Source organism: Leptonychotes weddellii, chromosome 9, assembly GCF_054177405.1.
Source record: "Leptonychotes weddellii isolate Sample4059 chromosome 9, ASM5417740v2, whole genome shotgun sequence".
Taxonomy (NCBI): domain Eukaryota; kingdom Metazoa; phylum Chordata; class Mammalia; order Carnivora; family Phocidae; genus Leptonychotes; species Leptonychotes weddellii.
In genome coordinates this window covers 81644141-81656576 of record NC_138377.1, presented here as the reverse complement: position 1 = coordinate 81656576, position 12436 = coordinate 81644141, and the positions used below count along the sequence as shown (strand labels likewise).

At 48.2% G+C, this 12436-nt stretch overlaps 1 protein-coding gene across 2 annotated transcripts in view; it reads left to right on the top strand.

The window, feature by feature from the left end:
- Positions 1-12265, top strand: part of TNFAIP8L3 (TNF alpha induced protein 8 like 3) — a 40673-nt gene extending 28408 nt beyond the window's left edge. For both annotated transcript variants that reach the window (XM_006746933.3, XM_081831081.1), the window contains one exon: positions 5617-12265. In XM_006746933.3, coding sequence (XP_006746996.1) covers positions 5617-6179 — 563 coding nt within the window. In that variant the 3' untranslated portion in view covers positions 6180-12265. The remainder of the gene's footprint in view (positions 1-5616) is intronic.
- The last annotated feature ends 171 nt before the right edge of the window (positions 12266-12436 follow it).

Here is a 12436-nt window from a genome sequence, read left to right as displayed (position 1 = left end):
GGAAAACTAGCCTTTGTGATTAGGGGAAAATTACCGGCCTGTATCTTTGGCTTTAGAAGCCACTTTGTAACATGGTAGCCACCCCCATCTATCCACATTCAAGTCTGCCTTTAGCTGTCCCCAGCTCTTCTCACTCAAGCCGTTTTGGGCTATGTCGCGTGTTTCTGAATTTTGTTTCTCTTGTCTGTGTCTCCTGTTCCTGCAGGACCGTATTCAGAGCGGGACCCAAATGGATATTTTGGGGGGATTTCCCCCATAGCACTTCATATAGAGCCAGACTAGTAGGAACTGTTCAATAACTGCAGAGCAACCAAAGGACAAAAGGGACTTTGCCCAAAATGAGCAAAAAAGCGTTAAGTTTAATTACAGAAATAAAAAAGCAAGTAGAGACGGGCGGTAAATCGGTAAATGTGGCAACACGAGTGTACAACTTACCTGCTGAGATGATAGCATCTTGAATGGCAAGCATGTATGATTTTCTGCCATCCTCTGAAATTTTTCTTTATTACTTCTCTGTTCTTCAGTGTTTAACTCAGTGATATATGCCCCACTGGCGGCTTCGGAATAGGGTGACCCACTTGTCCCAATGTGCCTGCCACTTACCTAGTTCTAGCACTGAAAGTCAGCTATATGGGAAACCCCTCAATCCTGGCAAACCAGGGCAGTTGGTCACTCTACTCAAAAGACAAAAAGAATTCCTGACCAGATAAACTTGGGAAATGCTACATCACGTCCATCCACCTGAATTATTTTTGCTATTACAAAGCAGATTACCACAGACTTAGTGGCTTCCAACAACACAGATGTATCCTCTTACACCTCTAGAGATCAGAAAGCCTAAGTGGGTTTCACAGGGCTAAAAATCAGTGTTATCCTCAGGGCTGCATTCTTCCTGGAGGCCCTAGGGGAGACTGTGTTTCCTTCCCTTTTCCAGCTTCTAGAAGCCAGCCACATTCCTTGGCTGGTGGCTCCCTCCTCCATCTCCAAAGCCAGCGATCACATCACTCTGACCCTTTACTTCCACCGTCATGGACCCCTCTCTGGCCCACTCTCTCCTGCCTCCCTCCTTCACTTTGAAAGACCCCTGTGATTGTATCAGGCTCACTGGATGATCCAGGGTAATTTCTCCATCCCCAAATCCTTACACTCCGTCCCATCTGCAAAGTCTCTTTTGCTGGGTCACACTCACAGGTTCCAGAGACTAAGACACGGACATCTTGGGGGGGGGGGGTCGTTATTCTGCCTACCACACCCAGCCCTCTCAGAGAGTTGATAAAACACCTTAATGTATTAAAGGAGTGTTTTAAAGTCTCACAGGAAAAGAAATCTAATTGCTTAACCCAGTATTTTCCAAACTTACTTGGTCAAGAATCTCTTTACCCCCAAAGAGGACTTCTTATCACCTCTTGGAACTCTATTGCTCTCACCGAAGAGGAGAATTCCATGTAGTGTTTGAACCACCGAGAGTCGAGAGACCTCCCATGTGATGTGCAGACGAGGACGATTTGGAGGGAATTGATTATAGATCCAATTCCTCTTTTTCACTTCAGTACATACTCTTCTACACTTTCCTGCCTGAGAAACAACCTGAGGTCAAAGCATGGTGGACCTCTCTCCTTTCCACTGTTTTTAGTCAGAGTTCTCACCCATGAAGACTCGTACTGAGACAAATATATCACCCTGGGGTGCAGAACCTTCCTGGTCAGACACAGGGAGGACGTGAAGCTCTGGTGTTCGTGGTGCCTCTTTGAATCAAGACGCCATAACCCACCCCTACGCATCTCATTTGGAGGTGCATCTCCAATAAAAATTTATTTATGTTTAGTGTTTATTTAACCTGATTTAACATTTTATTAATTAACATTTTAATATATATTTTTTAAAGATTTTATTTATTTATTTGACAGAGAAAGACACAGCGAGAGAGGGAACACAGGCAGGGGGAGTGGGAGAAGGAGAAGCAGGCTTCCCGCTGAGCAGGGAGCCCGATGTGGAGCTGGATCCCAGGATGCTGGGACCATGACCCGAGCCGAAGGCAGACGTTTAGCCAACTGAGCCACCCAGGCGCCCCATCAACATTTTAACATTCTATATTGTACCCCAAAATAACTCACTCTAGAAGAAATGTTTTAAGACTTGGAGATTTATGATCACTGGAATCGTCTTTTAATTTCAATTTCAATTTGTATGCATCCTTTGGCTGTAGAGAATTATGATGAATTGATCAAATAAAACATTTTCAAGCATAAAAATATATTAAGTTAAAATTCTCTGGGTGTCATGGAATAGAGATACAATTTCAAGGGGGGGAAAAGAACAATGTAACATTTCTAATTTTTTTTAAAGATTTTATTTATTTGACAGAGAAAGAAAATGAGTACAAGCAGGGGGAGTGGCAGGCAAAGGGAAAGGGAGAAGCAGGTTCCCCGCTGAGCAGGGAGCCCAATGCAGAACTCGATCCCAGGACCCTGGGATCATGACCTGAGCTGAAGGCAGACGCTTAACCCACTGAGCCACCCAGGCATCTCTAACATTTCTAATTTTTATCTCTTTATTTTTATTTTTATTTTTATTTTAAGATTTTATTTATTTATTCATGAGAGAGAGAGAGAGAGAGGCAGAGGGAGAAGCAGGCTCCCAAGGAGCAGAGAGCCCGATGCGGAACTCGATCCCAGGACCCTGGGATCATGACCTGAGCCGAAGGCAGACGCTTAAGTATCTGAGCCACCCAGGCGCCCTAACATTTCTAATTTTTAAAGAAGAGCTTGTGTTATATCACAGTAGTGCTATGTTATATTGGACATATTTAAAAGAATGATTTAACAGACTAATTTTTAAATACTTTATAATATCTAGAAATTATATCTATTAACAAATTATTTAACCTTAAGGTGAAAAATACTTGCCATCAAGGGTGCAAGGAGGTGCGTAGTTTTTCAAAATTCTTATGGGAATATATGAGCAAAAGGTGTGACGGCTACTGGTCGAGAGAAGAGTGTTGGGAGGGGAAAAGACCAGGAAGGAAGGCTTGATAAAAATGGCAGCTTCAGCCACCAGTTAGAGTGAGAAGCAAGAAACACCTGGCGCAGAGCCAGCCCGCACTCCCTTCCTCCCCCAGTACCTGCCCTGGGCCACCAGTGCGTGAAGCACCGGGCACACAGTAGGGCTTAGACACAGGTTCTGGCTCTCACAGAGCGTACATTCTCGTGGCCATCTATGCATTTGATCTGTCGCTTCTGTGTCAGCCCGGGCTTGCTGCATTTCTAGAGAGCCTCTTAATGCACCTCGTTCTCAGGCAGCTTTTAGGAGGAGCTATATCTACAAAGAAGTGACTCATTTTTTTATATATATATTCTAGAAAAGATCCATCTAGATTCCATTGTTCCCATCAGAATAATAACCTGAGTAGGCATACACCTATTTTAGTGCAGGGCCACTATTTAAGTCTTGAAGCTTCTTCTGTGGGATTGACTTCTTTTTTTTTTAATCCTAAGCATACAGCACAGTCTTCTGAGCATCCTCAATACTTGCAAATATTTGTCTTTGGAGTATGAATTTTTTAAAGATTTTATTTATTCATGAGAGAGAGAGAGAGGCAGAGGCAGAGGGAGAAGCAGGCTCCCCAAGGAGCAGGGAGCCCAATGCGGGGCTCGATCCCAGGACTCTGGGATCATGACCTGAGCCGAAGGCAGAAGCTTAACCAACTGAGCCACCCAGGTGCCCTGGAATACGAATTTGATGTTTGGGGAACAAAGGTCATTCACACAAAGGTCTGGTGACCGTAGCAGATGGTCAGACTGGGCAGAAGTATTTTTTGCTACAAACTCTGGAGGGCATAAATCAGGAGGTCTGGGCTTTCTCATGGTGAAGAAGAGTCAGGACATGCTGTTGGTTTCCTTTGCACCTTGACTGAAGGGAACATCCCGCCCATGTCAGGGTCACTTGACTGCAAAGTTGCTTGAACATTCTATGGTTTCAGACTTGAGAGAGAGAGCTGGCAGCCTGAGAAGCAGCTAGAAGCCTGAGAGCAGAAGACACTGTCCTGGAAGGGCCCAGGCCTGAGGGAGCAAGGCGGGGCCCGTTGTGAGGGGGCAGGCGGGTGGAGGGAATGCATATGAGCCTTGTCTAAGTTGTGTGGGAGTGTTTATTGAGTCTGTCCGTGAGACCTGAGCATCTGGGTGTTAATCACTTTCCACCGAGCGAATGAGTCCAGGGTGGGCAGAGCACGTGGAACATGAGGTGGGGCAGCCAGGTGAGGCTTGTGGAACCTGGCATGTATGGCCACGTGTCCACTCTGCCTGTCCTATCTGTCACTTCCCTGTGGCCACAGAGCACTGGATACAGTCTCTATGGATCCTAGAAGAGTCTTCAGTTCTCAAAGGAAAACTACTTTTTAATATAAATTTGCACTGTATTTTACTACCTTCTTCTTCTGCACTGTTTCTCTGGTATTTTACCTAGAAGACACCATTTCATCCCTGTGCCCAGAACGGAGCTGGGTGCTGTGGGAGACACTGTCTCCGTCCTCGGGCAACCTGACTCTCCTCTGGAAGAGTAATAATACGTGTACATACTGTAGAGAGATGGCCAGTGGGTTTCTGATGTCAGCTCTAGCTAATTGGTGACTTCATGGAGTAGTTCATCAAATCTAAGACACCGTCAATTGTAAGAGGCTCTTTTATGTGCTCTTAAGAAAGAACAATGTGCTGCCAATTAAACTGTGAGTGACTGCTTTCTTTTTACTTAGAAATTTTATACTTATTGAAGGATCCTTTTGGACTTACTTAGACATAGTGGGGGGTTTTTTAACATATATTACTCTTGTTCATTCATAAAGTGGAAAAGAAGAGACATTAGTTGACTTTGGTTGTTCTAAGCTGCTTCACATTCAGGGCACTACTCGTCTGAAGCATCTTTGACTTGGAGTTGTCTGTGTGTTTCGCACACGGTGCCCTTCTGTTCTCTATGCCAACTGAGGGCATTGGAGAGGCAATATTTCTCCGAGTGCCCTTGACTTTTCTCCCAAATCTCCGGCTCCTGTTGTGCAAACTGCTTGCATATAGATAAAGACAACCACAGCACAAGTGCCCCCTGGGAACAGGGACAGTAAGACACATATCAATATCCAAGATATGAAACGTGAAAAAGAAGACCCCTGAGACTCAAAATATGGATTCTGAGACTCAGTCAAAAAGACCGTGTGATCAGCCTGGGTATGTCCGCCCTGCGGATGGTGCTGGGGTTGGTGCCCCATGCTTGTCGTTAAGCGGTAATTTGCACAACTGAATGGTGGGGTTCTCTGTGAGCTAATAGGGTCAGGAAGGCATTGTGCATGAAGTAGGTCTGGAAAGGTGAGATTTGGCCCGGAGAAGAGGAGGCCCCTTCCAGAGAGGAAAGAGGGCGATTGAGAAGATTCAAGAGGGCAAACAAGCATGGTATGTGGAGAGGACAGTGGAGCAATCCCAGGCTTTGGTGGAGTTTGGTGAGGGAGCGGTGGGATATAAAGGCATGAGTTTTTGCTCTAGGAACGTAAGTTCAAATTAGTGTGTTTCACTTGTAGAAACATAATAAATGGTTCTCATATTTCTATAACTTTTCTCTCTTTCCTCCCGATAGGTCCCGACGTTTTTAGTTCAAAGAGCCTTGCCCTTCAAGCCCAGAAGAAGATCCTGAGCAAAATCGCCAGCAAAACCATGGCGAACATGTTGATTGATGACACCAGCAGTGAGATCTTCGATGAGCTCTACAAAGTCACCAGAGAGCACACCCACAACAAGAAGGAAGCCCACAAGATCATGAAAGACTTGATCAAGGTGGCAATCAAAATCGGAATACTCTACCGGCACAACCAGTTCAGCCAGGACGAGGTGGTCATCGTGGAGAAGCTCAGGAAGAAGCTGAACCAGACGGCCATGACCATCGTCAGCTTCTATGAGGTGGAGTACACCTTCGACAGGAACGTGCTCTCCAAGCTCCTGCACGAGTGCAAGGACCTGGTGCACGAACTGGTACAGCGACACCTGACGCCCCGGACCCACGGGCGCATCAACCACGTCTTCAACCACTTTGCTGACGTGGAGTTCCTCTCCACCCTGTATAGTCTGGACGGAGACTGCCGGCCCAACCTCAAGAGAATGTGTGAAGGAATCCATAAATTGCTAGATGAGAAAGTCCTCTGAATGCCTTCTCTCCTCCTGGACTTTGCTGAGTTCCAGCTACAGCACCCGGTGTGGTCCAGGTTAGAATCCAGAAAAGAGGAAACCCTCGTCCAAGATGCCTGTGTCCTGCCCTAGTTACCCGTCTGCTGTTGATGTCAGATTTCACTCAGGTGTGTTTCTCCCCTGAGCCCACTGATGAGCTCTGTACCTCCAGTCACCTTGGTCCGCCAGCCCGGAGGACACATCATCCCTTCTCAGCAGAAGGCTGCTGTGCTCATCAAGGTGAGCTCGCTTCATCTTGTGGAGTGGAAGGAGCCCTGGACCAGGAGTTGGAGGACATGGATCTGGCTCCCGGCTTCACCAGTCCAGCCATCCTCGGGACCCTGGGACCACGATGCCCGCCTGCCTCCCTCCCAGGGCTACTCGCAGGTTCAAAGGAGGCAATGTACGTTCACGCCTTTGAAAACTCTAACGTAAGGTCTTATTATTTTCTCTTTGGAGTGTGAGAGGGACCCACCTGGATCTAGACTACTACGCAGCAGAGAAGAAAAGAATATCAGTATCTAGTGGGCCAGGTTTACAGTCTGTCTCCAGACGTGCTGTTTCAGACACAAATGAATACAAAGGTATGAAAAAGCATAGCTGCAGACTGGAAAACTCTTTTCCAAGAGCTGTGTTTTTTAGGTCCCAGGTGCAGGTTTATGATCCCACAGAGGGAGTCTTTCCAGCGGGGGTGTGGAGAGTTTCCCACGCCTGACACAGGGGCAGAGAACTGTGCCCCCTGCAGGCCCGGCCTCCCCCTCCAAGGGGCGCCGCCCCTGAGGTGCAGGAGGGCGCATCCCGGCAGTGCGGGAGAGCGGGCAGAACGAACCCCTATCCCTCTCTCCTGGCCTTTCACAGTCCCATTGTGCTAGTTTCTTTGGTTCATCAATAAATTGAAACTACCCTTCAAACAAGAGGTTTTGGAGTTGTGATTCCAAAATAAGATGCCTTGGAGTTAGATACAGTGTTAAGAACAATGGGATTGAAAGGCAGACAATGCCGAGCAGGACACTCAGACTCTGCGGGGTGGGGCGGGGGGGAGCGAGAAGGGGGGCATGGCCAGCTCGCTCACGGACATGTGGCCGCCTTCTCTGACCAGCTTCCAGCCCCGTTTTCACGCTGTGGCTTCTGACATATTTTTGTCAGCTCTTCACAAACATCAGGACAGGGTATTGTGTGCCTTCTCATGTTGTCTGCAGGACACCACGTTAGGAGACTTGCTTCCTGCATCACCTTCCATCCCACTCTGCTTCTTGTACCTGCTGATAATGTCAGTATACCACATTAGCTCAGCCCCTGGCTCAGCCCTTCAGAAAACGGTTTGTGGGAGGCTGTGAGGCGACATCCTGTGAGCCTCCAGTGGCCATGCCGCCTCATGTCAACATCAGTGCAAACCATCAGTTAAGTTCTTCAGCTGCCAGCACTCAAAAGTAGTTCATAGGAGGGGCGCCTGGGTGGCTCAGTCGGGTAAGCGTCTGCCTTCAGCTCAGGTCAAGATCTCAGGGTGCTGGGATCCAGCCCTGCATCGGGCTCCCTGCTCCGCAGGGAGTCTGCTTCTCCCTCTGCTCCTCCCCGCAGCTCATGCTCACTTCCGCTCTCTCTCTCTCAAATAGATAAATTTTAAAAAATAAAATAAAAATTAGTTCATAGGAAGGATGTCCAGGAGGGAAGAGGGACCAGGTCAGTCAGCCCCAGCACCCCCTCGCAGACCTGAGGACTGAACGTTGATGCCCTGTGCTCATGTGGGCTGGGGGGGTCATCCCAGCAATGGAAGCTGCAGCTGACAGGCTCCTCCCTTCCCAGTCGCCCACTAGACAGCAAGCAGCCCAGCAATAGCTGATTTTTCACATGGTGTCCTCAATGCCTGCCTTGGTGTACTCGTCTGATTAAGGACTCCTTCCTAGTTTGAGAGATGGTTCTAGAAGCAGCAGGTCCTTTTTTCACTAAGCAGCTACCCGGAGAATTCAGACCCACCAGGACTGGGTGGGACTATCTTCTGTCCATCTGAGAAACAGCAGGGAAGAAGGCGGGGTCCCCAGGTTCTCCCCACTCCACAGGCCACCACACACATCAGTTTCTGACAGTCCATTGAGTCCCTAAGGAAACTGGGTCCTCCTTGTTCTCGTCAGAGAAGGACCAGCACTTCCACCAGCACGTCTCAGCGAGTGCAAAAGCAGAGTGTAGACCAAAATCTGTTCTACTGCCTTAGACCGCCCCCACTGAGGCAGCCAAGGGGCTCTCTAGTGTGTGGCCAGTTGGGTGTATCTCAAGCTTATCAACAGTACCCAGGGAGAGTGGGCTACCCGGGCCCAAGTAACCCACATGCCTCTAAAAATAGCCCAAGTCAATCCCATGTGTACATTTTAAACATAACCATTGGCATATAAACTCAAGTGATTATCAAGTTTCATCAGCCAGCGAAAAAGCTTACAAATTTCAAACACTTTACATAATAATCTAGTGAACCAAAAAAAGAATCACATTATTGATTTATCCTAAGGACTCTACCCACATCACTGTGTCCCTGAAAGGCTGTTTTGGCTGAAAAAAAAAATATATATATATATGACAGAGACCAGCAGATGCTAGATGCTTTCCAAAACAGGACTCTCTAGATGTGCATTTGTGCTCAGAACTCTACAAAATTTTCAATGAGGAAGTTAGAATATCTGCCTTCAGGTGGCACCAAAAAGAACACAGATTTCAAGAGAAGCGGCGGGACAAAATCACTCCACCGAGCAGGCCCAGCGTGCACTTCAGAGAGCAGTGCCTGGCTCAGCAAGCAAGGGCGTAGACGACACTCAGTTCTCTAAGAGTGGGGGTGGCAGGAGCAGTCTGCCTCCGTCATCGGGACACATCCCTAGGTCTTCAGCCATCTGTGAGCACCCAGGTCTGTCGCCTGGGAGGACCGTGGACTGGGGTTTGAAATCCCCCATCCCTGGTTGTGTGTCCTTCCTCAAGCATCTGAGCCCTGCAGAAACACATTTCCTGCCGGCTGTGCCTGCCGTGTGTCCGTGTTGCCCTTCCTCCCTGGGTTTGCATCTGGTGAGTCTCGACACCCTCGGCACCTCCAGGTCTCTGCTCAGTGACAAATCAAAATGAAAAGACTCCTCCATCTGTGCTTCTCCTCCAAACTCCCACCTCCCCCATCTGTACATTTTTCAGAAGCAAATCAGTACATTCATTGGCTCCTCAATGAACTTCTTACATCCATTTATATTTAAAAAAAAAAAGAGAGAGAGCGGGCTCAGGGCGCCTGGGTGGCTCAGTCAGTTAAGTGTCTGCCTTCAGCTCAGATCATGATCCCAGGGTCCTGGGATCGAGCCCCGCAACGGGCTCCCTGCTCAGCGGGAAGCCTGCTTCTCCCTCTCCTACTCCCCCTGCTTGTGTTCCCTTTCTCACTGTCTCTCTCTCTCTCTCTGTCAAATAAAAAAAAAAAAAACTCAAATCAGGCCTGTGTGCCCCCTGCCCCATCATCTTTGGGGGTTGTTTTGTTTTTTAATTCAGTAGGGTCTCAGGTGTCAAGAGCACAACCAATCAGTGAAAATTCTAGGTCAGCTAACTTTGGCTGTGAGAACACTGCATTAGCAGGAGCTGTCCAGTAATGGACAGGAAGCTTGACAACAGAGTCCTGAATCAGATGGCCTTGAAGGAGAGGGTCCCCATGGCCCTCCCAACTCCAAATTGCGTGGCCAGTTTCCCTTATTTAGTCTGACTGTGCTGTGGGGGCCACAGACCAGACCCACCTCCTGCTCTTTCCTTGGAGGTTTTTTTATTGTTAGGGGGAAGACTCTTCTACAACCCATTCCTCAAAACAGCATCTAGGAGCCCCCGAGAGTTCTGGCAGGGGCGCGGGGAAAGAAGGTGTGGTAGCAGGGGAGAGGGAAGAGGCCATGAGTTCTAAAGGGAGTTTGGGATTTTTGTTCATTCTGGCCCCTTTTTTTTTCTCAAATAACATCAAGGTAAGTACCTTCTGAATCTTGTGGGGGAGAGACTTTGTAGCTGGAGGATGCTTCTCTTGGTGCTTACAGTGTCATTCATGCCGATATGATCAAGAATTTAACCAAATGTACTTCTGCAGCGGTTCTGTAGGTCTTCGGGGTCCATGGGTTTTCAATTTTGAGAAATGTTAACATATGAAAGTGCCGCCTTGTCCTTGACGGTGCCTTACAACGGTTGAGGGACACAGCAACGGGCTGCAGGAAGAGGCGGACTCCCACATGTCCTGCCTGCCCTTTGAAACTGGCCAGGAAAATCTACCACATAGAAACCAAAGAATTGGCCAACCCGTCCCAGCAATCCTAATAATGAAACTCCAAGGTCCAAGAGAGGCCATCACTAGAGACCACAGGCACTGCTCCCTCCAAGGAAGGGCACAGAGAAGTTGCCCGCACCCCCTCAAATCCTATCCCAGCGCCAGCTTTGCTAGAGTGCAGAATCCCAGGCGCGAAGAGGGTGCGCGGCTCCAGGAGCCCAGGACCTAACTCCTTGGCTGGACTGAAGAAGAAAGCACATGGCACTCAGGTAGTGGTGTCATCGAACGCCTCCGCACCCAGAAGAAGGAAGAACCAGCCAGAGCAAGCTATCGCTTACTCCCCCGCCCCCAAAAGCCCCCCAGTGCTGCTACTAACCTGTCATTTCCCTTCTTTGCCCTTCGTTTGCAGTGCTGGGGCAGGGCTCTGCAGAGTAGGGGTCCCAGCCACCCACCCAGGTAGCCAGAGCTTGGGCAGCCGGGCCCCCCAGGCTGTGGTATAAAGCTCCTCCTTGCCGACTGCCAAAGCCCTTCTGGACCAGTTCCTAGGACAAGAGAGTCTGGGGTTTGGCTCCCGAGGAGGGGCTGGATGGAAGCCAGAGCTTGGCACGGAGCGGATGCCGGAGGCTAGCCGGGGAGCGGCAATCCGTTGTGTTGTGGAGGGAGAAAAGCACTCTTCCAGGCTCTGTCACTTGGGAAGGAGGAGCCTGTGGGCTGTTTCTCTGTGTGTGACTGGGTTCCTTCTGCCTCCCAGAGCTGCGTTTCCCTGGGGAGAAGGTCTTACTCCTTCAGTGGTGGGATGGGGCAGCCCCTGCTTGGTGGTTCAGAAACAGCTACGACTTGATTTTAGAACTAGATGGTGGGTTTCGTTTGGGGGAGACAGGTATCCGGGGGTTTGTTTTCTTTGTGGCTTTCCTAGGCAGTGCAAAGTGTAGAACATGGGACGAGCCATGAGTCAGAAGGTTTAGTCTCGGCTCACCTGCTACCTGGTAACTTCCTTGCACTTCGCCTCCCCTGGCCCGTGAACATAGAGCTGCCCAAAATCGCTAAGAATCCTTCTCGTTCCATAGTTCTGTGTTCTGAGCATCGTAGGAGAGAAGCTCTGGGCATTTTTTCCTTGTATGGTTCTTAGAAGGGAAACTAGTCATTAGTGAAATGAAGCAATAGCTTCCACACAGACTGAGAAATGACTCAATGATCCCCTTCAGGACTTTTGATCATAGATAGAAGTTCATGATTTTAGAAAGGAAAAGCTTTAAGCTAGAAAATGCAAGGTAAAATTAGGACTCCAGGGGCGCCTGCATGGCTCAGTCGGTTAGGCATCTGACCCTTGGTTTTGGCTCAGGTCATGGTCTCAGGGTCCTGGGATCGAGTCCCATGCCGGCTTCCACACTCAGCATGGAGTCTGCTTGAGATTCTCTCCGTCTGCTCCTCCCGCTTGTATTCTCTCTTTCTCTCTCTCTCTCTCTCAAATAAATAAATCTTTTTTAAAAAATTAGGACTCCATAAGGACCAGAGAATGGAACAATGTGAGCTGAGGTAGAAAGCCAGTCAGTCAGCAGCTTAGCTGGGGCCCACTGGGATTCAATGTCAGGACCAACCATCTACTGAGACATACATTTCAAACCGAGATGTGTCAGACTCAGTAATGTATCTCTGTAGAGATAACAGGGTACTAAGCAAAGTCGTAAGTAAGTCATTACTGATTTGAGTCAAATATCATAGGTAATTATCAGAATTATTTTAAACTATATAAATAAAGCCATTCCCCCAACACATGAGATTTTATGGAGTTCTTAGAGCTCTTTTTCCCCTCGATTGGTAAAAATCTATTTCCCTCTATGTGGTAAACACACTGTGTCACTGAAATAACACTATATTCGTATATACAAATACGAATAGTGAAACATCTTTAACATGTGTCTGTAGAGAGTGTATTTTTGAAACATCTTTAAAACATTTTTTTTTAATAGTGAAACATCTT